This window comes from Sinocyclocheilus grahami, unplaced genomic scaffold (genome assembly GCF_001515645.1).
Source record: "Sinocyclocheilus grahami isolate Dianchi unplaced genomic scaffold, SAMN03320097.WGS_v1.1 scaffold8.1, whole genome shotgun sequence".
Classification (NCBI taxonomy): domain Eukaryota; kingdom Metazoa; phylum Chordata; class Actinopteri; order Cypriniformes; family Cyprinidae; genus Sinocyclocheilus; species Sinocyclocheilus grahami.
In genome coordinates this window covers 2,974,723-3,001,688 of record NW_015505187.1, presented here as the reverse complement: position 1 = coordinate 3,001,688, position 26,966 = coordinate 2,974,723, and the positions used below count along the sequence as shown (strand labels likewise).

The window sequence follows — 26,966 nt, the reverse complement described above, 5'->3', positions numbered from 1 at the left end:
TATATATATATATATATATATATATATATATGTATATATATATATATATATATACACAGTGCAATAATATTTAATTTTATGTTTACTGTAATATTATTAGATTAGCATTAGTGTTTTTTTCTCTGGCCATTAACATGGCTCTTGTCACGCTGTAAAATTAATGTTAGCTTGTAAGCATATTCAAATTACATTCTAGCATGCAGAGAAAACAGAATCTGAATAAACTTTTTCATACAGTGCTTTCATTCAAAATATCAGATATTATTACATGGCTGTGCATTGAATAAAGCGCTATAAAAGTAGAGAGAAATAAAAGTACTTGAAGGTGACTGGAATACTTGATTCTGATTGGTCACCCACAGCTGTCTATGGTTAAAGACTACCAAACTGTATAAATGATTGTCTCAGCCACCTAAAGTCCTGTGTAGTTTTGTAACCCATACCTTTTTGTCTTTCTTCTGACATGAGAAATGATTTAAACTCAATCTTTTATTTTATCAGCTGGTAATTATATCAAAAAACGCCCTTTAGATTTTTATTTATATGTATTATTTTTTTTTTAACAAGGCAAAAATTTCTATGAGGACTCAAATAATGGAGTGTATATCTACAGTTCATACAGGCACCACTAACTGACATTATTTACTAAAAAACAACAACAAAAAAATTTGCTGCAGTGCCGCTGTGAGGGATGACTGGACTCAATTTAAGGTCATTCTCACAGCTGTCCTAGTGCAGAAGCGATTTACAGTCTTCCACACAACTCCATCCATTCAGTATCCTCTGACCTCAGTGCCTCACAGCGTCCAGCATTGAGCCAGAAAGATCCACACAGATCACATACAGTATTAACTCCCACACACATACGCAAACACACAGGACGCCGAATGAATGAGCAATTGTTAATGTGATCTATATCACAGCATCTTGTTTCTTCTTACATCTGTCCCAATGGCAAGTAGCTGTTTTTCATATGACAAACATCCCACACACAGCCGCACACGCAAAGAGCCTAATTCACTTTAAACGTTTGATTATCTTCTCTCATAAACCACTTTTAATGGCAACATGGTGCAGAACATGTGTGGTGCACCAGAGATGGGCTTTTTTTCATTGCAGTCTCATTAAGACTCGCGCACATGGGTACCCGACAGCATGTCCCGACCAAAAACTGATTCAGACATTCTCAACGAAAATCAAACGTACTAATGCGGTCGAACGCTAAACGCTGGCCTGGCATTTCAACCGCATTATTTAACACTTTTCTGGAGTGTTTACTATATATGATATCTGGTAATGTCCCAGCGACGGATTGAACATTTGTTGCCGACACTAAAAGTGCGAGCGGACGCTCTTGATTGACAGACATGTGCGAACAGACGTACAAATGGGGTTTACATTCTAAAAGCGAGGAGATCATCAAGTTTGGTGTCCGTTACGGATATAATCCCCTAAGTAAGGATGGAAATTCCATCCACGTTTTAATAGCGGTCCCATCAGCACATCATTCTGTTTATTTTTAGTCTGTCTCTCGGCCTACAGTGATGTACACAAGCATAAACTGTGATTCTCTACGCTAATGGCGAGCAGAGCTCTCGGCAACTTTAGATGCTGAACCGCCGCTTGCCGAGCGGTTTTTCAAACCATGTGGGATTTTAACAACTCTCCGGGAAAGTCAGATCATCTGTTTTTCCGACATAAACTGACATTTTCCAGCACCAGATATGTCATTAAACGAAATTAGGGAGGAGAATGTTTTGATGAGGTATATTTTCACAAAATAATATTGAGAAATTTATAAGCAAGCAGTTTTCAGGGCTGACATGGATGCAAAACGGATGGAAAATTACTATGAGTCGGCTTACGTTCTTACTTGAAATGACAACGACGAGCCGTTTAAGTTTACTGTCGCTCCGAACGGCAAACATCATAAATCTGATCGTTTTTCATCTATACAACACACTTATCAGAGCAAGGCTTCAATGCAGAGTAAATGTTTGTACTCGGATCCGGCTGTGCGGATCCAGATGCTGAGGGGCCCAGTTAGTTGCGCAGGGACCGGCTCCAAGTGTATCGGATAACCGTAGGGTGAGCGCTGGCTTTGGAAAGTGTTGCTGCTCCAACACTACCATGAAATACAAATGGTCTCAAGTCTCAATTATATGGCTTTCACTTAAAAACCACTCAGAGCCAAGAGAACAGATAAACGCTGTTTTCTCCAGCACTTTTGGTTTTACAGAGAAACAGCTGCAGTCGTTTTGCTCATTTCATTTCCTCTGATCGTAGTGACCACATGCACACGAATTTGATGAGCTGTCCATAAGAACATAGCAAAAACAAAGTCTGTGCAATAGGACATTTTTACAAGAGTTAAAGTATATCTAAATATTATAACTTTACAATTTTGAGTACATTTTTTAATTATCCAAAAAAAAGGTTTTCATTGTAACAATATTGCCACGGTTGTGATGTTCAGAAGGCGCACGAAGAAGAAGAAGAATTTAAACAGTCTTTAATTATCCACACAGAGGGTCCACAAAAGGCAGGCAGGAATCACACGCACATACACAACGTTAACTTTAACACTGGACGAGGGAACACAGGAACAGACTAGAACTAAATACATTGGCAAATGAGGATAATTAACGAGACACACCTGAACCAAATGATACAAACAGACGGAAAACTAGGTCACATAGAACCAGAGGCAGACAGTAACTAAGTACATTTACTTGAGTATTGTACTTAAGTACACTTTTTGAGTATAAAGTGAAAAAGTGAAGTGACATGTGGCCAAGTATGGTGACCCATACTCAGAATTAGTGCTCTGCATTTACCCATCCAAAGTGCACACACACAGCAGTGAACACACACACACCGTGAACACACACCCGGAGCAGTGGGCAGCCATTTATGCTGCGGCGCCCGGGGAGCAGTTGGGGGTTCGGTGCCTTGCTCAAGGGCACCTCAGTCGTGGTATTGAAGGTGGGAGAGAGTGCTGTATATTCACTCCCCCCACCTACAATCCCTGCCGGTACGAGACTCGAACCCACAACCTTTGGGTTATGAGTCCGACTCTCTAACCATTAGGCCACGACTTCCCCAAAAAAGATGGAGCGCTTCACGGATTTGCTCTGTACTTTACTTGAGTATTATTTTTTTCTGGGAACTTATGACTTTAACTTCACTACATTTGAAAGACAAATATTGTACTTTTCACTCCACAAATTTTCTATGAAGGTCCTCGAAGTAGAACGTCGTTAGCAGCTTTGAAAGTCAGTGGGTGATTTCTTTCTTCTCTAAAAACTGTATTTTTTTCAGACAGTTTATCAGTAATCACTCTAGGGGCTACATGAAGTGATTTCCCAGCATTTTTTGGACACTGACCAGTTCCAAATGTGATATTTATTTACAGCAATTCAATAATAAGAAATTAATATTGTGGTATATATCAGACACAATATTGTCTGATTTTGCTAAATTGTGTAAGTGAAAATATTACCTATAAAGCCACAGAAGAACTGTTGTGCATCTCCTAATAAAACACAATAGGTGTTTGACTGAAGCAGCACTGCACAGACTGTTCTGTGTGTGACATCAAAGTACCGCGAGAGCGATTAGACAGCATTTTTTTTAAATTTTGTTTTGATGTCAAATAAGTCTTGCTGTTTTGCTTTTACACATGGGGAATGAAAACACAACAAAAGTCCAATGGGGTGTGATAAATATATTTTTTTATAACTGTCTTCAAAACTGTCTTCTATGGCAGCCTGTTTCCATCACTGAATATATATATATATATATGAACACATGGGGAATGAAAACACAACAAAAGTCCAATGGGGTGTGATAAATATATTTTTTTATAACTGTCTTCAAAACTGTCTTCTATGGCAGCCTGTTTCCATCACTGAATATATATATATATATTAAGATAATTGCAACTTTTTATCTCATAATTTTGATATTGCAAGTTCAAATCTCGCGATTCTGACTTTTTTTCTCAGAATTGAGATATAAACTGACAATTGGGAGTTATAAAGTCAGAATTGTGAGATATAAAGTCAGAATTGTGGGAAATACTGTAAATGGCAATTCTGACCTTTTTTCTAAGAATTGTGTGATATAAACTCACAATTGCGAGTTATAAAGTCAGAATTGCGACCTATACACAATTCTGAGAAAAAATCAGATTTGCGAGCTTTTGCAAGAACTGCAAAGCAATTGCAAGATATTAAGTCAGAATTTTGAGATATAAACTAGCAATTCTGAGAAAATATCAGTATTTTTTTCCCCTCAGAACTGGACTTTATAGCTCGCATTTGTGAGTCTATATCTCACAATTGTGAGTTTATATCACACAATTCTGAGAAGTGCAATTCTAACTTCATTTCTCAGAATTGTGAGTTTATATAATTACAATTTAGGGGATTCTATCACAACTTTAACTAACTTTTTTTTAAACCAATGTGTTTTTAGTTAAAAAGTTGTTTCCCCTCCATTTTTATCTTTTTTTTTGTTTTGTTTTTGTTTTTGGAAATATTAAATACATTTATATATAATACTGTACATACATAAAAACATACATAGATACATTTTGCAAAACTGAAAAAAAAACTGGAAAAGTAAAAAGTAGTCCCACATAATTTAATCACAGTTATTTATTTATATATTTATTTACTTACTTATTATAAAGTGTGCTACCGAATCACCATAAGCCATTATTATAATTAAACTACAATCCAAGTCAAAATAAAAATTCACTTTGCTCATCCGAACTTCTGTGCTAAATTAATAATAACTTTTTTTAATGGTTTTAATTCACAGATGCAACAAATAAGACCACAGAAAATAATTTGTCCACTAATAGTGTTATAGTCATGTTTGGCAGGTCTCTTTGTTAGAGCCACCTCAGTGCCAACTTTAGCATGCCATTCTATGTGCCCAGTGGGCACTGAGACAAACAACCGTAGCTGAGCCAATATGATGCCAGTCAATGACGACAGCCATTAAATTCCTGTGGCCTCCTCTGTCTAATTAACAACTAAATGGATCAGGCTGCAGCCACTGCCCTGCACAAGACTGGTAAAGGTACAGCACCAGTGGATGGCCTGCCTGCAACATGTGCTTTGAAGTGACATCTGAGAATGCCAAGATTCCATATTGCAGATCCACCATTTAGGACAAGGTAAAATGCCTGCAATTTTTAAGAAAACACTTATGTTGTTCCAAACCCGTATTATTTTCTTTCTTGAAACTTCAAAAATGACCCAAAAGCACCACAAAATATCATAAAAGTGGTCCATGTGCAGTATATTCCAAGTCCACAACATGTTGCTTTGTGTGAGTTGGTGGCTTAAACTCGAGAACTGGATCAGTCTGATTCGTAAAAAGAGTCTTTCGTGAACTAAATCGTTAAAAAGATTTGACTCAAATAATCTGATTCTTTAATACTTTTGTGTTGACACACAACTACAGAAGATGTCAAGATTTATAGTAATTAATGACTTGGAATATATCACACTTTTAGAATGCTTTTGCATGCTTTTTTTAATCTTGAAAGCTTCAGTTCACTTAGATTGGAGTGACCAGCACAGTCTTACATTTTTCTCCTTTTTGTGTCCCACGCAAGAAAGATGGTCATACAGATATGGAAAGAGTAAATGTTGACAATTTTCATTTTGGGTATGCTTTCCTTTTAAGGCTATCATCTCATAAATGAGGCTTGCGAATCTTTGAGTAATGTTTTGGATGACAGATTTGATTTCTTAGTCATGTCACACATCTAGCTCTTCCATATTACCATCTGAAACCAAGAGCCTTTGCTATGGTTATCCTTGTCACTGTCAGTTTTACGGTTTGATCTTTGTAGATTTCTTAAAAGAATCAGAGTTGCTCTGGGATTTCACAGGCTCACTTCTATAGTTTTCTCTGTGTGGTATTATTAAGCTTCCTATTGTTGTAGAAAAGTATTCAAGTGAGATGTAATCAGAGGCTTAGATGTTCTGATTTTCACTCTGGGAGACCGGATATTTGGAGCTCTATTAAAATGTCTGTCAAATATGTTTGTCGACGATATAATGAGGGAACATTTCCTTCATTCATCTGACTGTAAAAAAATGTCTTCGAAGACATGATTACAACAGGACACGGAAATTAGATTTTGAAAGCGTGACAAACATGTCTGAGGAAGGAAAAAGATATCAGAAAACACCAACCTCAAGGTAATTTCTAAGAGGATTGAAATCCAGACAAAAGTAAAGAGGTGGAAGACCCATCAATCCAAAAACAGATCCTCCCACAGCAGAGGTCAAAGCACAATCACAGTCCATTGAGAGTAAATATATCTGACAGGAAACAATCAGAATTTCTCTTGTCTACAAGCCCAGGTGGAAAGGTCACCGACAATGTCAAATGCTGCATGTCACAAATCAAATGTGAACGTCAAGTGTCACTATGTGGTGTTAAACATACGAAATGTCAAGGTGAAAAATATCCCATGATTCTGTGCAAAACACACTTGGTCAATATCAAACTGCTCAACCGCAGAGAAAGAAAGACAGTTAGGGTTGAACCGGATTACTGATATTTAAGCTGACCACCACCTACTAGACCAAAAAGTGGCACAGTAGAAGAGGGAAAACAGGGAAAAGTCGGTTAAAAAGTGTGTGCTTAATGATTAAATGTAAATGTGCTCTATTTAAAGAACCCTTGTTAGTTATTTACTAAAAATCGAACTCAAACAAGTCAAAAAATACATCCTTTCAAGGATCTACCTATCTCACTAAATAACCAAACAAAGTCAGTCATGTTTCTCAAAGAACTAACTCACTAACCAAAATAATGGAATCAACACCAAAAGCCAATTCTTTTGATGAACTACCTCATTAATTAACTAAACTAATTCAATAAAGTTCCTAAGTTTATTCTCTTCAGGAACCAACACGCTAAATAACCAGACCAACTCAATTATGACCCATCGTCACGCTTCTTCATGAACTAACTCATTATGCAAACTAACTAACTCAACACCAAAAGCCAATCCTTTTGATGAACTAACTTAACAACGAACCAGACTAACTCAAAGTTCCAAAGCTTATTTTCGAGAAACTAACTTAATAACTGACCAATTCTATTAACTTAATCGAGGCCATCATGAACCAACACGTTAACTAACCAAACAAACTCAATAAAGACCCAACGTCCATCAGTTAAGTGCTTCATTGATCCTGACATCATGTGGGCCAGTCAGCTGATATCTACAGTAGGAGAGTAAACCAACTGAGCATCCTGTGCTCTCTAGCCAACAGTTGGGTGGAATGCTATATTAATCACATGAAGGTGAATGCAGTATGTCAACAGAGGGATATGCTGATCTCTGTAGACGAAGCAAGGAGTGTATCTCTCAGCTGTCAGGCTGTACGCTGCTAACAGATGGAGCCCAGATGATGCAGCCACTTTACAAGCCCGAACACACTTAACTGCACCGGTCCTCCCACACGACCTGGAGAGGTAGCCAATCAGTCAGCCTCTCCTGATGGCCACAAACTCAAACCTGCAGAAGACACTGGCAGCAACTCATATGTACTGTATATAGAAAGACTTGCCATTACAACCTGTAGAGTTTACAATACAGAGGTTTATGTGGTGCATTCTGGGAAGTGCAGTCCAATTATGTGCCTACACATCTGTAGCCTTTTGTAGTGCAATGTGGTTTATTAATGAAAGTTTTAATTACATAGATTAGTATTCTGACGTTTTGTTTCAGTCAAATGGATTTTTACAGCCCTGTTTGGATTCTTTGGATTTCTTTCTGTCTTTTTCCGAGCTGGAGGGTGCCTGGTTGTGTTCAAAGGCACTCTCTGCATGCTCAGTTCCTGTGGTTTCCAGTTTTAGGGATGAGACAACACTGTCAGACCGAATTTGTCCTAACAATGCCTGATGAGAGAGGAAAGAGGTGCAAACAGGGATTTGATAAGCTGCCGTCAGCCACAAAACAACCACTAAGAAACCAAGAGACTCCTCAGTGACATCTTAATGTTAATACTAAATGAGATTACAAACTGCATATTAAATCGGCCAATTTTCCAATATGTCACATGATGATCTCTGAGAGTTCTATGTACAAAGGAATCTGTGTACATGCCTCTGGGACATCTCCACATGTTGCAATCCCTGGATCTGCTAATCAAGGCAGGCTTATGGGATATGCTCATGTCCTGGGGAGCTCCCATTCTGATGCATAACCTCCAGAAATAGCCATCTCTCACTGACTAGGCCACAAATGGTAGCATGGGCGCATTTGGTGGACCAACATGTTCAGAATTCCAGACTAATCAGAATACCAGCCTTGGGATCGTAGCCATTCCTTTTGGGAAAAATGGGTCTTACCTTTTTAGCTTCTGGTGCAGTTACAGTTCAAAAGACAAATGTTTCCATAAGGGTCAGTGAATGAACAGACAGCCTGTAAGTGGCGATTTATCTGCCTCTCTTCATGTCAGTTTAATTAGGCCCCGAGAGACCAATCAGATCAATGAGAGAGAGTTTATTATGCATGTAATTTAGCAACCATCTTCATAGCCTGGGAAAGCACCCAACAGTACACTCATTTAACTGAAGCTGAGTCACTTTTAACAGGTGTTTTTAATGGACGTGAGCAAGCATTTTTTACTAATGCCAAAGTTGTACATTTTTATTGGTTCATAGCAGAAAATGCATGGAGGGCTATCTAATCCTAATCGATAAGGAATTTCCTTTCTGTAGGACAGTTATAATTGATTATTCCTCAATGGCAGATTGCAGACTCCCTGAGCAATGCTTGACGTGATTTACTGTTTAATATTAACTGCCACACAGTAACAAATACAGGAAAAGGGGCACAATAGATTAGCTTCCTGACTTATTCCTGAATACGTTAACCAGGCTGTGGCCAGGATATTTCTTATCCTCTCATTTAACACACATAAATGACCCCATCCTACACAACACCCTCCAGAAAAGACCAGTTTAAACAAGCATGAATTCTAATGGTGAACCAGCAAAAAATGCTGGTTAACCCGGCCAATTTTTCTGATTAAGCTTGTTTATGGGAGGTGGAGCTGGTTAAAGGACTAGTTCCAAACCTCTATGATTTTTTTTTTTATTCTGTGGAAGACACAAAAAAATATTTTAGAAAACTTTCAACTGTTTTTGTCCATTCAGATCGATTCAGTTGGGTCAATTGGATCACTTTGTATACATGTGTCCCACCAATTTTGTATATATGCATCCCACCAACAATGTTAGGTAACACTTTATTTTAGGGCCTCTTAACTAGTTGCTTATTAGCATGCATATTACTAGAATTTTTGCTATTTATTAGTAGTAATTAAGCACATATTAATACCTTATTCTACATGACCTTATTCTACATCCCTAATCCTACCCAATACCTAAAATGAACAACTACCTTACTAACTATTAATAAGCAGCAAATTAGGAATTTATTGAGGGAAAAGTCGTAGTTAATAGTGAATAAGTGTTCCCTATTCTAAAGTGTTACCCAATGTTACAAATATGTCAGCATATTGACTTTCACTGCATTGAAAAAGAAAAAAAATTTAATTATTGGCTGAACTATTCCTATAATCTATTTTAGAACCCTGTATACCAGCATCCTATCCATCAACAAAGCTGGCTGTTTGTGCACAATACCTGTTCCTATCAATCAAATACTGGCAAATACCTCAGCAATCACAGAGAAGTCTCCCACCAATCTGCAACCATGTGCTGATGTTTTGGTTGTTAAGCTTGGCTGTGATACAGTGTGTGTATGTCAAATTCCTCCATAACCTCAACTTCCCGTAAAGAGTATCTCATAAACAGACAGACTTCCTCAGTGTAAAACCTCTACATACGTGTGCACACTCATGCTGGAAGCAGGTGCAAGATCAATGGGCACTGAATGGAACAATGAAACCTCCTACATCTCCCCCAAAACACTCACACACACAACCACACACACACACACAACACACACACACACACCACAGTTAGCCTTGAATGTAAGCTTTTACTGGGGTCTTTGTGCTCTTCCAATCTGACAAGCATACCTACATGGGAGTTGTTAGGACAAGCCCACAGCAACTATCCCAGTATTCTCTGCTGTACTCATTGACATGCAGAGAGCTATAGCCCAGGACTCAGTCGGGCCATTCTATTGCAGAAAAGACCTGTGGGGCCACTAAAGCCTTTACTCGAGTACAGCTTAGCAAGAGTTTAATCACTGCAATGTGCTACAGTAGAAACATAACATAAGCATATAAGATCTTACCTACACAGATGACAACAAAGAATCTTTATTTTGCAGAATCATCAGAATCATCAAAAACATCGGCAGGACCTTTGGCAGACCAGACCAGAAGGAACAAAATAATAATGGTGTTTTCTTGATTTTCTGACAGGTGCAATTTTATGAGACTGTTTTTTTTCTAAATGACACAGTGACATGTGCTGTTTATAGTAAATATGCTATAAAAAATAACTATATAATACTGTTGTGACATAAATAAACAAATAAATAAATAAATTAAATTTTATTTGCATGAAATCTGGACACTTGTTTCCTTCACTATTAGTTTTTAGTTAATTTAATTATTTTAATTTATACGTAGACACAATTTAGTTTACAGCATTTTTGCTTTTAGATCAAAATATTTATATCTGTAAGAATGATTTATAGCTGGTAAATGTTTACAAAAAAACAGGACTGGTAGATGTGGTATAAAGTTAATATGTCAGTGAAAAAACAATAAAATTTAGAAAAGAAACAATAATGGAGAGAACAAGCATCATGCTGTTAATGTACATTATAACTAAAGAAAAAAAAAGACACTTACCATTTGAGAGTGACTCTTGGGGCAGCTGTTGATATCTTCTACCTTCTCATTAGCTGCAACAAAGATATTGCTGGGTTAAACCTCTGCAGTACCACAACCTCTGGCCTTTCCATCCACAGGTTACCGTCATGAGGCAAGAAAGTTTGCCTTTGCAGTTTGTGAGAGCTTGTGATTGAATGAGCATGTGTATGTTTGCAGTGTGGGAGAAAACGCTGAGAAAATGAACGGCTGTTAATTCATCAGCTGTTGGTTGCGAGTTTGTGACATAAGATCTGCCATTGTATGCTAGCGGTTCATAATAAAGTTTCAGGACAGCCCATAGGAGGGAAAAATGGGATGGGGGAAAGAAAAAAAAGGAAAAAGAAAAAAGACAGTCTGACACACATGCACACAACGCACACCACTCTGGGCTCACTAAAGTGTACACATGGGAGACACATGCTTTAATAGTGCTGAAATAGCATTCAATTCTCATGTTGCTGATTTTCTACGGCTTCTAATCCAGTTTAACGTGAGCAGAATAACTTAAAGCTGAATCGCAGTAAGTAGTTATGTTTTACACAAATAATTGTATCACTCAAATGAGCTGTGAAGATTTATTAGCCTGCACTGTGTGTATATGTATGTGTGTGTGTGTGTGTGTGTGTGCGTGCGCGCTTGTATCCTTACCTATTATCTGGATGATTTCTGCCAGCAGAACTCCATCGGGTATGTCCTGAGTAAGGTCCTTAATAAGCCTCGGACAGCCAGACTTGGCCAAATAATGGTTCGCCCAATCAGTGTAGATCTATAGGGAATATGAGGTAAAAATTCTGATGAGGAACAGAAGATGGATGAACAACAACGGAAAAAAGCATCTAAACAGACAATATAGATTAATGAAAACTTGTCAAAGAGGACCTGAGCAGATAAAATGTGTCTGTGGTTTGAATGACAGAAGATTGAATCATGTTGACCAGAACCACTTAGGAAAACAAAAACTATTAGAGTAAGAGAAACAGAAAAACATAGCAGCCGGCTTGAGTATAAGGGCAATTTAATCAAAACTATCAATGAGGCCTTAGCATTTGTAATGGATTACTTGGATTTTCTTCTGATTTTCTTATATGACATTGTGACACCACTGATCCATTTAATCAGATATGGATTACAAGGATAGCACCTACTTACAACAAATTGACTTTTCCAAAGGCTAATTCCTCTCTAAAGGATGTTGTCATTGCACATTGAGCTTTTAAACCATTGTTAAAGTATTTTAAATTAAGTCCTTGTGCAGCAAGTTTTTATAAAACAGTTTCAGAGCAGTACCAGAAGTGCAACAGCAAAAATGTTGAAACAGCATGCAGGGAACACTAAATTATGAAAGTCCTTATTTATTGCTTAATATACCGGGTCTGTATGAACAAATGCAACCCCCTGGTGACTCAGAAATATGTCTAAAAGATTCCTTGAATAGGTGTTCCTCAGGGGTCTGTTCTAGGGCCCCTTAAAAACTCATGTCACAAATCTTAGAGCTCTGCTCTTTCATTGTGATCTTAGGATTAGATCTCATTGCACACTAGGCAAAAGGTTTTCCATTTCCCACTTAAGCGAGAGCACCCCAGTGGCAAGGGACACTCTCTGAGCTCACATCCTCTCACTAACAGAATTGCCTATATGGGGCTTTTTTCTGTAATTTTTCAAATCGTGTGAATTATACAAAGACTATTGGGGGGCTCAACTTTTTCAGCTCATCCAAACAGCATGTATCTTACTTTTTATGTTCTGTCAAAGTACCAGCCGATTTTGATCCTAACAAAAAATGGTCAACCATCCTACTGTTGCTATAGCCTTCAAAACTTTTGTTCTGGCTTCCTTTAGACAGTTTCAGCCTTAATTAGGGTGAAGAGACCCCCCCAAACCCCCATAATCTGCACCCTGCATAATGATAAAGCTATGAATGACGTACTAAAATGTATTTAAAGTGGTAAATTTCATTTACACCCATGAACCCAGTAAAATTTCAAAGGATTTTTCCTTTACATAGCTAGTTTTATTTTAGACCATATTATAATGCCTCATAAAATTTAAAAAAATATCAGCCATACTCTCTCGCCACCTCAAACACAGTGACCAATTAAACACATTTATGCCTTCGCCAGGCAAAAAAAAAAGCATTCCACTCGAAGATGCCACATTTAAAAGGTTTCGTCTGTTGTGGTTTCAGCATATGATGAGGAGTCGTTAACAAGAACAGGGTGATGAAGAGCTCTTTAGTCATCCTCCCACTTAACCTCAACACAATACAAAAGAGAGCCAATAAAGGCCTCTGCTCACCACTCCAAACCACAGTCACCTCCGAGAGTTGAGTAAACAAAGTTACACTACCACACACGCCAACACCTCCAGTCACGGCAGAGAAAACAGCAAAGAATTTACACATTTTCAAAACAGAAAAGAAAGCATCTAGAAAACAAGGTGAATTCAGCTCTGGTTTGGCTATGGTATTGATGTTTTGGTTCATCCTGCGGCCCAGAATGTAGAAAGAATTAGTATTTCTGTGGCTTAAAGTGAGTTAGTGAGGTGATGCAGTGGTTGAAAGGTCAGAAAAGGAAGTGGAGTATAAGACAGCGATTCTCTGCTGCACAACCTTGTTCCCCTTTTCCCTGCCTGACGGAGGGCTGAGAGAATTAGGGGTGCCGCAGTGCCAGAGTTGTTCATGCTCTCGACGGGCAGAAAATGTCCATCTGGACCTTTGAAAGGAAGGAAAGAGAAATCACTCTGTCTTCCTCTTATTGCCTCCAGCGCCCAGAGATCAACAAAGAAAGCAAGTGAGACATGGGAAGAGAAAGCAAGACGGGAGAATGAAATGACAGAGAGAGAGAGAGAGAGAGAGAGAGAGAGAGAGAGCAAAGAACAAGAGGAAAATCAAGAGACTAGTGCACACATTTAAAATTGTTAACCCAGTAGCAGCTATCTTGTTCATGATTTCCTATTTGCATATTAATGGTTAATAACATCAACTGGACAAATACAGCACACAGTGAGAAAACAACCTGGAGAAAGCTAGTAGCTAATCACCTGGGCCATACATGCCATATGACTAATGATCACTCTAGAGCTGTAGCAAAATGACAGTGCTGATGGCACCAAAAGAAAGGAAGGAAAAATGTCTATTTCATGCTATTTCAAGTCAGACAGCTACTTTTGAATGACTGTCAATGGAAATGCTTTTTAGCATAGTTAGGGTAGGCTATCTACCAGCATGGGTCAACTGGACCATGATATCCACCAGAAATGTTGACCTTTTTTGGCTGTTCACTGTACAAGTGTAAAAGTGTAAATCCCCTCAGACGGCGAAACAAAAAAGTTTCTGTTGACGTAAAAAGTTTATTAATAATTGCAAAACTTTTTGATTAGTAATGTCCTACAATTCTATGTTTCACATGGTAGCACTTTAGTATATGGACCAATTCTCACTATTAACTAGTTGCTTATTAGCATTCCTATTATTAACGTATTGGCTGTTTATTACTTATAAAGCACATATTCTGCATGACCATATTCTACATCCCCAATCCTACCCAATACCTAAACTTGACAAATACCTTTTTAACTATTAATAAACAGCAAATTAGGAGTTTATTGAGGAAAAAGTTGTAGTTAATGGTTTGTTAATAGCGAGAACTGGACCTTAAAATAAAGTGTGACGTTTCACACTATATACTCTACCTTTGGGACTATAAAAGTTAAGCTTTATAAACTAGGGTTAAAAAAGGTGCTAAGGACTGTCAAAATTACATATGTGAAATGCTGCTTAAAAGCTGCCTTATTTCTGTACTGCCTGTTTTCAAACATGTTTCCCAATCACTCTCACCATTGGCCAGATAAACAACCAGTCCCCAAATGCTACTGGTTGAGCTAATGGTGCCGTGCAGGGCCGGTTGGGATGCTAAACAAAGCAATGTTTTGAAAACACTACAGAGCCAAAGCATTTTCACTTTTCAGGGAAAATTGGTTCACTAAAAGTTGTCTCTGCATATTAAGCTAGGATAAGAGAAGGTATTTAACGTCAGAAAAATTACATGCTTCAGCATTTACTTGGGGTTTAAAAGATAAGCAAAAAAAAAGAAAATTAAAAATAAAAAGCTGACAGGTAGAGGAAGAGGAGATTCTCATTAAAATAGGGCTAAAGGAGTATCTCCGCAGTGGATACAGCCGAAATCTCCCTGAGAGAACCATTACCACAGTCATTTACTTTCTTAGAAACAGATTGGTTTATCTGAAAACCACCATTAACAGCCAACAGTATACAGAAGAGAAGCTCTGTTGCAAGCAAGCTGGCATCTCGAATGCACATGATAACCAGCAGCACACTGTAAATGCTTTAATCAATGCTGCCATTAACACTCAGGCACGAGGGAGGGTGAAACGGGCCGGTCTGCAGCTGTAAATAAGCGACTGTTATGGCAGAAGGAAACTGGTTGTACAGCAGTCTTTCAATCCGATAGTTTCACAGAGGGAAGTACACCGAGCCAAGGTTAAACAGTTTCCCGTCCCGTTATTTTAGGGGATGAACTTGCTGGTGTTTCCCACTGTGAGACCGGCAGAAGCTCACATGAACACAAACACATCCCAAAGTCAGTCCCGATGCTCCTTAGTCCCCAGATGTGTGCTGAATCCCATCTAAACAGCATTAATCTAATGCCATAGCGCCCCGTGATTTCACTCACAGCTATTTATCATGCGTCACTGTTTCTTTTCCTGCGACCCATTATTTTCTATTCATCCCAACAGCTCTGACACTGTGGTTTTGTCTCTATTAATGAGCAAGCGCTTGTTTGGCTGATGCATCACTTCACTGTTAAACCCAACTATGCCACCCTCAGCGTTCACACAGCATTAAACGGACACACGCACACACTCATACGGCCGTCATTCATGAGTGCTGCCTCCTCCCCTCGCAAGCAGGTTGCCAACGCACACATACATGCATCCAGACACACACATCCATCAAACAAAAACACAAATCCCCTGGCTTTGTCCCTGACTCTAAGAAGCAGTTAACAGTCCCTGCTGTTTCAGCCTGCTAGAGTTAAGCTCAAGTGATGTGTGTACCTCTTAAGAGTATCTGAGCCCAGGTTGTCCCCATCCTCAGCGTCCCGCTGATAAACGGCAGCGTTCGGCTCTCTCTACAGTCTGCTCTCTATGCAGTGCCTATAACTGCGCAGGTACTGGAAGCCTGCATTTACAATAGTCAGGCAATAGGGGGAGTCAGCTGCTGAGAAAATCTGTCATGCATCAGCCAGAAGGGTCTGTGAGTTCATCGCCTTGTGGACTGATCCAAAGACCGTATTTGGGGTTTATTTGAACGCTTTTAGATGAAGTTTAGATTACAAATCCCAGGACTGGGCAGAGAAGGGATGGAATTGTGTTGTTAATAAAAAACGAGGCGCTTCATAAGCATATGGAATATTTACCAGCCCTGAAACATTTAAGGGCTGTTGTGTAATGCTGTAAATTGAGTTATATAGCACTGTACGGGACTGTAAAACATTCTATATCTTACTAGAGGAATTTATGATAATTGAAAACAATATCAAGGCAAAAGGAAAGAGTTAAATAAAGCAGGACGTTTAAGTCGGTTTGCTCTTACAAATTTACTTCACAAAGTTCCTTCAGAACTCATTCTAAAATGCTGATTTGGTGCTCAGGAAACATTTTGTAACTTTCAAAATGTCTTTACTATCATTTCTGATCAATTTCTTGCATCCTTAATAAAAGTATTAATTTACTTTTAGTACTAATTTACTTTTATTAATTGAACAGTGGTGTACATGTCAAAGTTTAATGTCGAAAGAGAGTAAATTCTGTCATAATTTACTTCCCCTTATGTTGTTCCTAACCAGTATGACTTTTCTTTTCCTTCTGTAGACGATATTCTGAAGAGTGTTTGGAATGACATGAAGAGGGAAGATGAAACATTTGAATCACCTGCACAAATAATCAAATAACGGTAGGGTGTGCTGCGTAGGGAGAGCATACTGAATGTGTTTGAAGCACTCAGGGATAGAGAGACACCTCAAGGAAAAGGAATCATCTTGTGACACTGTAACTGAGAGACAAACAAGACTGCTGAATCAGGGCTGAGGAGGCAGCAAATGCAGCTCACCGCTATTTACCCATAACGCACCAGCCATCAGTTTGTGCAACACTGAGTTTAATGCAGTTTCTCCATTGATTTCATGGTAGTTTTCCATTCATACAGAGGCACGGCGTTCCGCCACATGAGTGGGAGCGCAGACGGCTGACATATGGCTGTGATTCTCTCATTTGGCTCGGGGGAGAGTGGAAGAGGATGGGGTCTAGGGTTTTATTGTGTGTGTACGGTTGTGTATGTGTATTTCAAACATCACTCCCAGACGAGACCCTCAGCGGAGAAGGGCGAGAGTGTTTGTCGTTTCTGCAAGGACGAGACGCCACTGTTCGCTTTGACAGGAAGTGCAGGCAGTTGGGCTGTCAGTACTAGTTTCCTGTGTGTGCGCTGGCCCTTGGCTGCCCCTCGTCCCATTGAAAGATGTGCCTCCTAAATGCTCTCAGACAGGACACCCATACAAACTCAAACCTAGTGAGACCATGACAAAATGTCCCTTCCTGTCACCTGGCATGACATTATCATTGTTGACTTGGCATAAAGTTGACATTTGGAAATGAACTTCATGTTGAGACCTCATACTTCAGGCGAAGGTGAAATTAATAGGGTGCCAAACCCTGCCCACTCTGTAAGACCACATTCTCATTGGCCCGTTGATGAAATTTCTAAATAAACTGGCAAAACGTCCCTCTTAATTGTATATCGGATAAATACCAGCACGTAGGAAGATAACAGGTTTGCCATTTGCGTGCTCTTGACAGAAGACCCACACAACCGACAGCTAGATTCATTAAGTGACCTGAATTAATCAGTGTCAGTAGCTGCCAATGGAGTTAATTTTGTTTGTTTGAAGGTTGATCGTACATCAGAATCTTCATGAGCGTTGCAAACAGAGACTCATTTAGTCTAGTTTCCCTCGAGAATCCCCACGGAGCAGCTAACATCCATACTAAAGCACACAGACACAGAGAATTCCCAGCTTTGCTGTTCAGTAAAGTATCTTCACAGAATATTCTCCAGAGTGATGAAGACCATAAAAATCAATGGACGATGATTGTGCGTGCGAAACAGTGTTACATAATGGTAAAACGACCCTTTGTCTTTCTCTCAGTATTATAAGTTTGGATATAATACTTGTTTGTGATCAACAGTTCTCCATTTGAGCTGTGGCTTAGCAGTAACAGTAAAGTTTCAAGTCTGAGTTGAAATAGATTATTAGCATACTGCCTACTTAGCAAAGATAAATATTTCAAATAGTACTATGCAACATGGCTGACACCTTGAGATATCTACTGCGTGAACCAAACTGGACACATCCGGAATATATCACCATGCCAAACCTTTCTTCTCAAAGCATCTTTAAACAGTTCCTGGTTTTCCTCTTTCCAGTAAAAACATCATTATCTTGTCCAAGGGAGCCAGTAGCACTTCGTCTCATTTAATGTTCCCAATAATAGCACCTATCAGCCCCATGGTCGCTTCATTAAAGGTCTACAAACACTCAAAGCAACAGCCAAACTCTTCTCCTTTGAGCACTGTACAGAAAAAATCCCTCTTTAAGTGGAAAATAATGCAACACATTGTAAAAGCAAACCCATTTGTAACCATGCCACTTGTTAATGGCTGGAACTTCTGCCAAGCAACAAATAAAATACCTTTCCTCATATGCAAATGGGTTGTAGTCTGTCTATAAAACCCGAGGTGCGTCCGTTTCCCACACAAAACATTTCAAGAACATGTCAAGGCTATATTTCACCAAAAATAAAATAATATAAAATATAAAATGAAATTATATATATATATAATTTTTTTTTAAACAGGAAGTGAAGTGGATGAGAGAGAGGGGGATGGGATCGGGAAAGGTCCGTGAGTCGGGACTCAAACTCATGACACCTGAAGCACAATGGCACTGTATGTCGGCGCGCTGCCCACGAGGCCATCGGCATCGACTGAAAATCTATTTTTAAGTGAAGCATAAAATGTTTATAATTTATATGATTGTATTATTTTGATTGTATTATTAAATTATGTAAATTAATACCGTGATTTAAAAATAATGCATTGCAGTAATGAAAATCCAATAAGATTCAACTTTAAGAATAACATGAATTAAAAAAAAACACTAACTTTTACAACTTTTCAAATACTTTTCTGAAGCCCAGAAAAGTGGGAAAGTTTTTCAATCTGTTACACAGACACATGCCAACAAAGCACTCTCGTTTGATGAGAGCAGAAACAGAGATATGAAGGACCTCACGGCAGGGGAGCCAGTGTCTGAAATTCTCTTCCAGTTGTCAATCAACAGAAGTGGAGAGAGTGAAAGCAAGAAGCAGGGAAAACAGAAAGATACAGAGATTAAGAAAGCTAGAGACAGAACTGTGAGGGAAGAAAGTACATAAGCCGTTTTCTTGAAGTGACATTCAGGAGTTAAGGGAAGCTTAAGGCATTTTATAAAGGCTCCCTGCATTTCTTGAGTACAAACGGTGAAGGACACACTGTTCCTAGCCTCAGATGGAAAACTTTGGCAAAAATGGCTCAAAATGGCAAAAATGATTTAATTGGATCAAATCTGACTGGTTGGTTTTATGCAACCTCAAAAAGTGACAAAACTGTGGTAAACAAAAAGTTGGTTGCTTTATATGTCTTCCTGTCCAAGTGGGTGGATCTTGACCAGAATAAACTGCAATGAGGACCAGATTTATGTCACAAGTCAAAAGCCTTCCCAAACAACACTGACCTTAACCTCGGTGGAGTTTGAGTGACAGCACTCCGTCATCCAACCAATTACCTCAGAAATCATAATAAACACAGCTAGATGTTGTTTACTTTGACCTACGATATGGTCACACTGTTGCAGAAAAGAGGAATCTCCCTCGGCCTGCTCCATTTCAAAACACGTCATTACTAAAACAGGCAGTGCTTCCAGAGAAATATCTGTCAGCTAATTAACAAGCACATTTCATTCAGCGGAAAGGAATAATGAGCGCCACGCTAGAAAATGAAAGTATATCCAGTGGGATCTCGGGAGAAATAGAGCTTAACAATCTAAATCTTTAAATAATTCTGTTGTCTCAAGGTGAAATGTAGCACTGGGATGCGGCAACACTCAGTAACACTTCCTATGAAGCCTGTTGCCTATATATAATGCATTAAAGGTATTCATAATGCATTACGGTACACATTGTAATCGGGTTTATGTTGTCATGAATAATTGTAGCTGCAGTTAATACATTATAATACTTGTCTTTCCACATTCATCGAGTACGGTGCATTTTAACACTTGGTAAACTCAAAACGTCATGTTGATTGTGTACTATAACGAAAAGTCAAATAATTAATCACTAAGTGTTGATATGTCTCATAACTGTGATTAGAAATGCACAAGTATAAAGTGTATCATGCACAGAGAGTGAGTAGCACATTAGCACTGCATTTATACAAACTTCATGAAGTGTTACTCAAAACTCCTTTAAATAACTGAGGATTTAGGGTGTGAGACATCTTAACTCATTATTTAATCTGAACACACTATTTATCTTAATCTATGAACCTTAGCTAGCTCTGGCCTGAGAAATAGCATCTTAGATCTACTAGCTAGTACTGCTTGGTCTCTTAGCGACACAAAGCTATTCCTGTCTCTCCGTATGTCTCTATAATTAGCAGCAGACCTGTAAGAGCCACCTTCACTAAATTACCCAGTTTAGAAAAGTAAATACCAAATGTGTAATTAGCTTCCATCAACTCCTTACGAGCAGCAGTTAGACTGCAACAAGTGACTAATGTGTGGGAGGATGGGGGTACATTCGCTGTGTTCCAAAACCTAGTGAGCTGCCTACCTAGACAACTTTTTAAGGCATCATAGAATGCTATAATTATTATGCTACCAATCAAAGGATAAAATAAAATAAAACATTTATTCAGCAAGAATAAATCAAACTGATCAAAAGTAACAGTAAGGACATATACAAAATTTTACTAATTCAAGTAAATGTTGTTTTATATATATATATTATTATTTTTTTTTTTTTGCAAATGATGTTTAAATAAATGTTGTGAAAGTTATAATAATAATAATAATAATAATTATTATTATTATTATTATTAGACTACCAATCAAAAGTTTGAGGTCTAAAATAAAATAATTAATAAATAAAACAAATAATTTAATAAAATAAAAAAACATTTATTCAGCTAGAATAAATTAAACTGATCAAAAGTAACAGTAAGAACATTTACATTACAAAATATTTCTAATTCACATAAATGTTGTGAAAGTTGTATATTAACTTTCTATTCATCAAAAAAGTTTCCACAAATATATTAAGCAACAGAAATGTTTCCAATATTGATAATAATTAATGTTTCTTAAGCAGCAAATCTGCGTTCTACGATAATGGCTGATGAAAATTCAGCTTTTCTATCACAGGAGTTAATTACATTTTAAAATGTATTGCAATAGAAAACAATTATCTGAAATTGTAATAATATTTCACAATATTACAGCTTTTACTGTATTTTTAATCAAATAAATGCAGCCTAGGTGAGCATAAAAGTCTAAACTAGCAGCATAAAAAAATTGTCCAAATTAATTACATTTTTATGCTTATTAGAGCAACATTATTTTACTTTAGCAATATGCTGATGTCAAACTGTACTGGAAACAATTGTGAGTCGAGTCTTCTTGCACTTCACATGAGTTTGTGTGGCCTATGTAGAGCATTCCAAATCAGTCACTTATAAGGTCCCATTTACAGTTGCGAACTTAAAAAGCAGCTGCCTATATAGGCGACTCACTAGGGTTTAAAACAGAGCTCTAGATTTGCATTTCATTATCGTTATCTGACATCAAAAAGATGTCAATAGGATACTGGGCAGGGATTTTTCTCTGTATTTCCCAATCAAGAAAAAAAACACTCACAAGCCATTCTGTTAATACAGGATGACTGGTCGATAAGTGGAGGTGGGGGTCCCAGTGTATCAGCTCACTTGTGTTCCTGTATCAGTAGTCTGACTTAACATCCCATAAGTAGATATGAGTGAGGATGAATTGCATTTGGAAGAGCAGCGATTGCAGCATTGCAGCAGAGTCAGTCTGCTTCCTCTGGGTAATTAGTTACACTTCCTGCTAGTGTTCAATTAAATCTGGCTTCATGCTCACCCGTGACCGAAAGGTGAGTCAAAGCCTGTGGAGAACCAGTGACACACACCAAAATAACTGCACACTCAATGATAGCATGAACCTGTGACCTTCACTATGGAGAATATACGAATGCACACTATCTGCTTTTCATTTATTTTTGAATGTAAATTTTAAATTTAAACATTTAAATGTACATTTTTTTCCCCCTTTCACACACACACATACATTTGCGGTTAAGCCGACTGTAGAAACACGGAAAGGTTACTGATTAGATTTAATGTCCAATTACTTTCATAAATGAAGCCTTCAAAAAGTCAAAGTGTGCTGCCAAGTTAACTGAACTGCATCCCATCGGCCCTGATATCATAAACCAATAACGTCTGGATGTGAGGAATTACGGGTAATGTAGCTACCATGTGTATTTCTGTACCCAAAACCCCCTGATTTTCAAATAACCATGATGCAAGAAGAATGCCACATGATAAGTGTCAAACCCAGAGCTCATCTTTGGTTTTGACGTGGCATTAAACTAATATTTAATACAGATGGGGCTGTTTTTCATCTGGAATTTGCTGCAGTCTGACATTCCCGTCACATTGACGTAACTTTAATTGGTTTTATAATCAATAATTATGTGGGCTGATCGAGCGAACACTTGACGCAAAAACGTCCTCATGTTCCATGGACACAGAGAGTGGGATTATGGTTACTTTGAATTCAGGAGACACATTCTCTCTCTATGTAAATCAATCTGAGCAACCTTCACAAATGTGATTTAACTCGCTGGCTTTCTCTAATGGCTTTTTGATTTGCATCTTCACCCGGACTGCTTGGAGCCTGACTGTCTGCTTAGCGCCCCACTACCAGCAGCTCCCACTAGAGGGCACCAATTTCACTCAATACTGTGGTGTATCTATCAGAGGGGGGAAAAGCTTGGAATTTTACCCACACCAGAATCCAACAAGCAGGAAACCAAAATATGCAGAGTCATTTTCATCCACTTATGAGTCATTTGAGAATGAAACCAAACGCAAAGAATAATGGCTAAAATTTGATACAAAAGCCTTGCCGTATAGCAGTGCTGTATATATCTGTGCTTCAAACCTTATGAACCAATAAAACAGGCTTTCATCACGTCAGGCTGACCACCTATCAGAGCCGTGGGGTCTGTCATCATTCTTACTGACAGCGAGAACGGGGTTGCTGATTTTGGGTTTGCCCTGACCTCCACGATCCACACACACACACACACAGAGAGAGACACACACTTTGTAATAGAGCAGTTCACTTTGTGGTTAAAAGCCTGTGGTTGAAGACCCAATGAAATCAAAATTAGTTTTGTGGCTTTAAGTCCATGTGCATCAGATTTAAGGCCATCCAGATGCCAGTGTACTTGCTGACAAAATTCATTTCTAACACATTTAAAATTAAGTTTTTCTCTTTCAGAAAAAACTGAAGATACTGATTGTATCTTCTCACTTTACACATAACTGTGTCCAATCAAATGGTGTTTAGAATGAGAATATCAACATGTCCTGTCCTAAACTTCCTGTTTCAACAGGAAACATATCCACACAGAAAAAAAATGTTGCTACTCAAGCAAGTCTTTAACATCGATTAAAGGGATTTTGTTCTACAACATAAATAACACCCATTTTGAAACCACTCTGTGCTTTAAAGCTTAAGTTAAGTTACTACAAAAGGACTACAAATACCACAAGGGTGTTCATTTATGTGATTGCTCAAACAACTTTGGTAGAAACTTATATTATAGACCTTAATCAGGTTTGATGACATTGAATTTAACACGGATGAAAACAAGGCTGTGAGGGATAAACTTACCGTCTTTACAATGGCGCACACTATATAAAGTCCTAGATCATGTACTTTTCATAACTCAAAACTTTCAGAACTGTTTTATGAAGCTTTTGTCTACTGAAATTTTTTTTTTCTTCTGAAAGACGTTTCATTAGCTGAGCAATCAGTGTGTTGTTAGACAACAATAAAATCAACTGAACATACTGTACTTCTATCCCTCACAGCCGTGTTTTTATTCCTGACAAAGGTCTTTTAAAGTCATTTTAAAGCCATGTTTTGAAATCATTGTGTGATTTAAAACACAAGTTGCTAAAAAGTTGCTAAGCACTGCAACTACCACCAAGTTGTCAGATTATGTGCTTGATGAATCAGACAATTGTTGTAGTCCTTTTATATAACTGTGCATTTTTAAAGCAAAAATCAATGTAAATTCATTATTCTAAAAACCCAATAGAAATTCCAGAGGGAACTTATGGTGAATTAGCCTTCCAGGTCGGCCTAAAAACTGACGTCATGACTGAACACCTCTTTATATAGCAGTCATCCAATACTCTCCGGGAGAAAAGGACAACATTACTCATCATACAGAGGAAAAAAGCCAGACTTATTTTGTATGTGTGTGTGTGTATGTGTGTGTGTGTGTGTGTTGATGGATAGCATGAGTCTGCACTAAGACACTTAACAAGTTAGTGGCTGGTAGACATTAAGTTATAGTCGACCGTGTCACGTTAATTTACTTTATGAAATCCATAATGATGGCATTTACAGTAAAAGCTTCTTTTCTGGATGTTTGAAACATCTGCCAGCGAATGAGTGTGTGTGTGTTACTCATGTCTGACATACCGTGAGTCATCGCTGGTAAGTGACAGCTACTTATTTTTTGTGTGTTTGCTTCTTTTTAGCTTTTTTTCTCTGCCTTTAATCAGTGCTGACTCATTCAGGTTCAACTGCACTTCCCGCTATCTGAGTCATGTGACAATCAGAGGTCAGAGGTCAAGAGCCCTGCAGTCGTTCAGGATTTCCCTGGGATGCTTTCTAAAAATGCCTCTCTGCCTCCTTGAACTGCTTTACCAGTTTTCCTGCATGAAATTTCCTCCTCCACTCAACTTAAATCTTTTGCTCTAGTTGGCACACGGCTCATCCTTCCACTCCTTCACTCAGCACAGCTATAATAACAATATCAGCTCAGGAAAGGAGAGGGGAAACACACAGGCACATGAGTGCACACCTGTCAGGGGAACAGGAAGAGGGAAACCCAGTCTTATGATCACTTTAAGGATGTTTACAAAGGCCAGACTAGCTGCTAGAGGGAAAAAGATGATTCCGAGTCATCTGAAAGGAATGTTCAAAATAAGTTCTATCGACAGCTTTTGAATCGTGATATTGATTACCACTGAAATAAAGCATAAATAAATAAGAAATTATTATTATTATTATTATTTAATCATATACACAATACTGCTAAAATTCAAATCAAATCAAAAATTGTAATTAACCATTTAAATAATAAAATAATAACAATAATAATCTGTACTATTTTTTTTCTATTTTAATAATAATAACAGCAACAATAATACAGTGTTGTTGTTATTAATTAAAATCACTAACATTATACACATTGTTACAGAAATTATTGCAATTTAATTATTATTATTATTATTATTATTGATATAATAATAATAGTGATAGTAGTAATAGTAAGTAGTATGCTCGCTTAGCTTGTCTGTGACTTTCCCCATCATCCTTTCTTCCTCTCTCTTTATTGTTCAACTGTGTCTTATACAATTTGCCTCAAGACACTAAAACACACAGTCACAACTTCAGAGCTCTAATATGATGTGGCTCACAGAGCAAATCCTTTGGAGATGAGTGCTATCTAAGGAGAGGGCTGTCAGAAGATGAAACCTGAGGGGGGTGAATGAAAAGCTTAAACAATATTCCAGCTCTCCTGACCACGTGGCTGAAACTAAATAAACACATTTTTCTAGTAAGTCCTGTTGAGTACATGGAATACACAAGCGTTTTGATTAACTATTAGTCATTTTTTTAGTTATGGGCTTGATTAATGATCTTTAACTTGATATATGCGTGAATGCTGAATACATTAAAGAGGGACGAAAAAGACTGGATTTGAAAACTTTATGACATTTGGGTCCAAATATCTGTTGGGACTTCAATTTGTCACTGCCAGATTTACAGGAATGTGCATGAGCATGTTGGAATATTTTAATGAATGAATGAATGAACAGACAAGTGAATTAATTAATAAATTAATGATAACAGACTGACTGACTGATTGACTAAATGAATGAATGAGCAAAGGAGGAATTAATTAATAAATGAATGAATGAATTAGCAAAGGAGGACAGACTGACTAAATGAATGAATGAATGAATGAGTAAAGACGGAATGAATGAACAGACAAGTGAACGAATGAATGAATGAAAACTGACTGACTGATTGATTAAATGAATGAATGAACAAAGGATGAATGAATGAATAAATGAATGAATTAGCAAAGGACGACTGAATGAATGAATTAGGAAAGGACGACTGAATGAATGGATGAATGAATGAGCAAAGGATGACTGAATGAATGAATGGATGTATGAATAAATGAACAGGCAAGTAAATGAATGAATGAATGAATGAATGAATGAATGAACAGACAAGTGAACAAACTGATGGATTAATGAATAAAAATAGACAAATGAATAAATAAACAACAATGTATGACTGAGTGAACAAACAAGCACAATGAACACTCTGAATGAATGAATGAATGCTGGCTGGACCAAAGGAAATGATGAATGAACGAGTGTACAAATGAACAAATTGATTGATGAAAGAATGAATGAATAAATGAAATGAGCAAAGGAACAGACAGAAGAATAAAAAAACAAGTAAATGAGCTGATGAATGGACCAACAAATCAACTCATGAATGTGTGAATGAATATGCAAATGTAAAAAATGAGCATGACTAAATGAAGAAATTA

The 26,966-nt window shown here is 37.8% G+C and overlaps 1 protein-coding gene across 1 annotated transcript in view; it reads right to left on the bottom strand.

The window, feature by feature from the left end:
* The window catches only part of nav3 (neuron navigator 3), a 176,939-nt gene that overhangs the window by 112,589 nt on the left and 37,384 nt on the right, over positions 1-26,966 (bottom strand). The window contains 2 exon segments of the mRNA XM_016279507.1: positions 10,878-10,930; positions 11,547-11,664. Of these exon segments, the coding sequence (XP_016134993.1) occupies positions 10,878-10,930; positions 11,547-11,664 (171 nt within the window).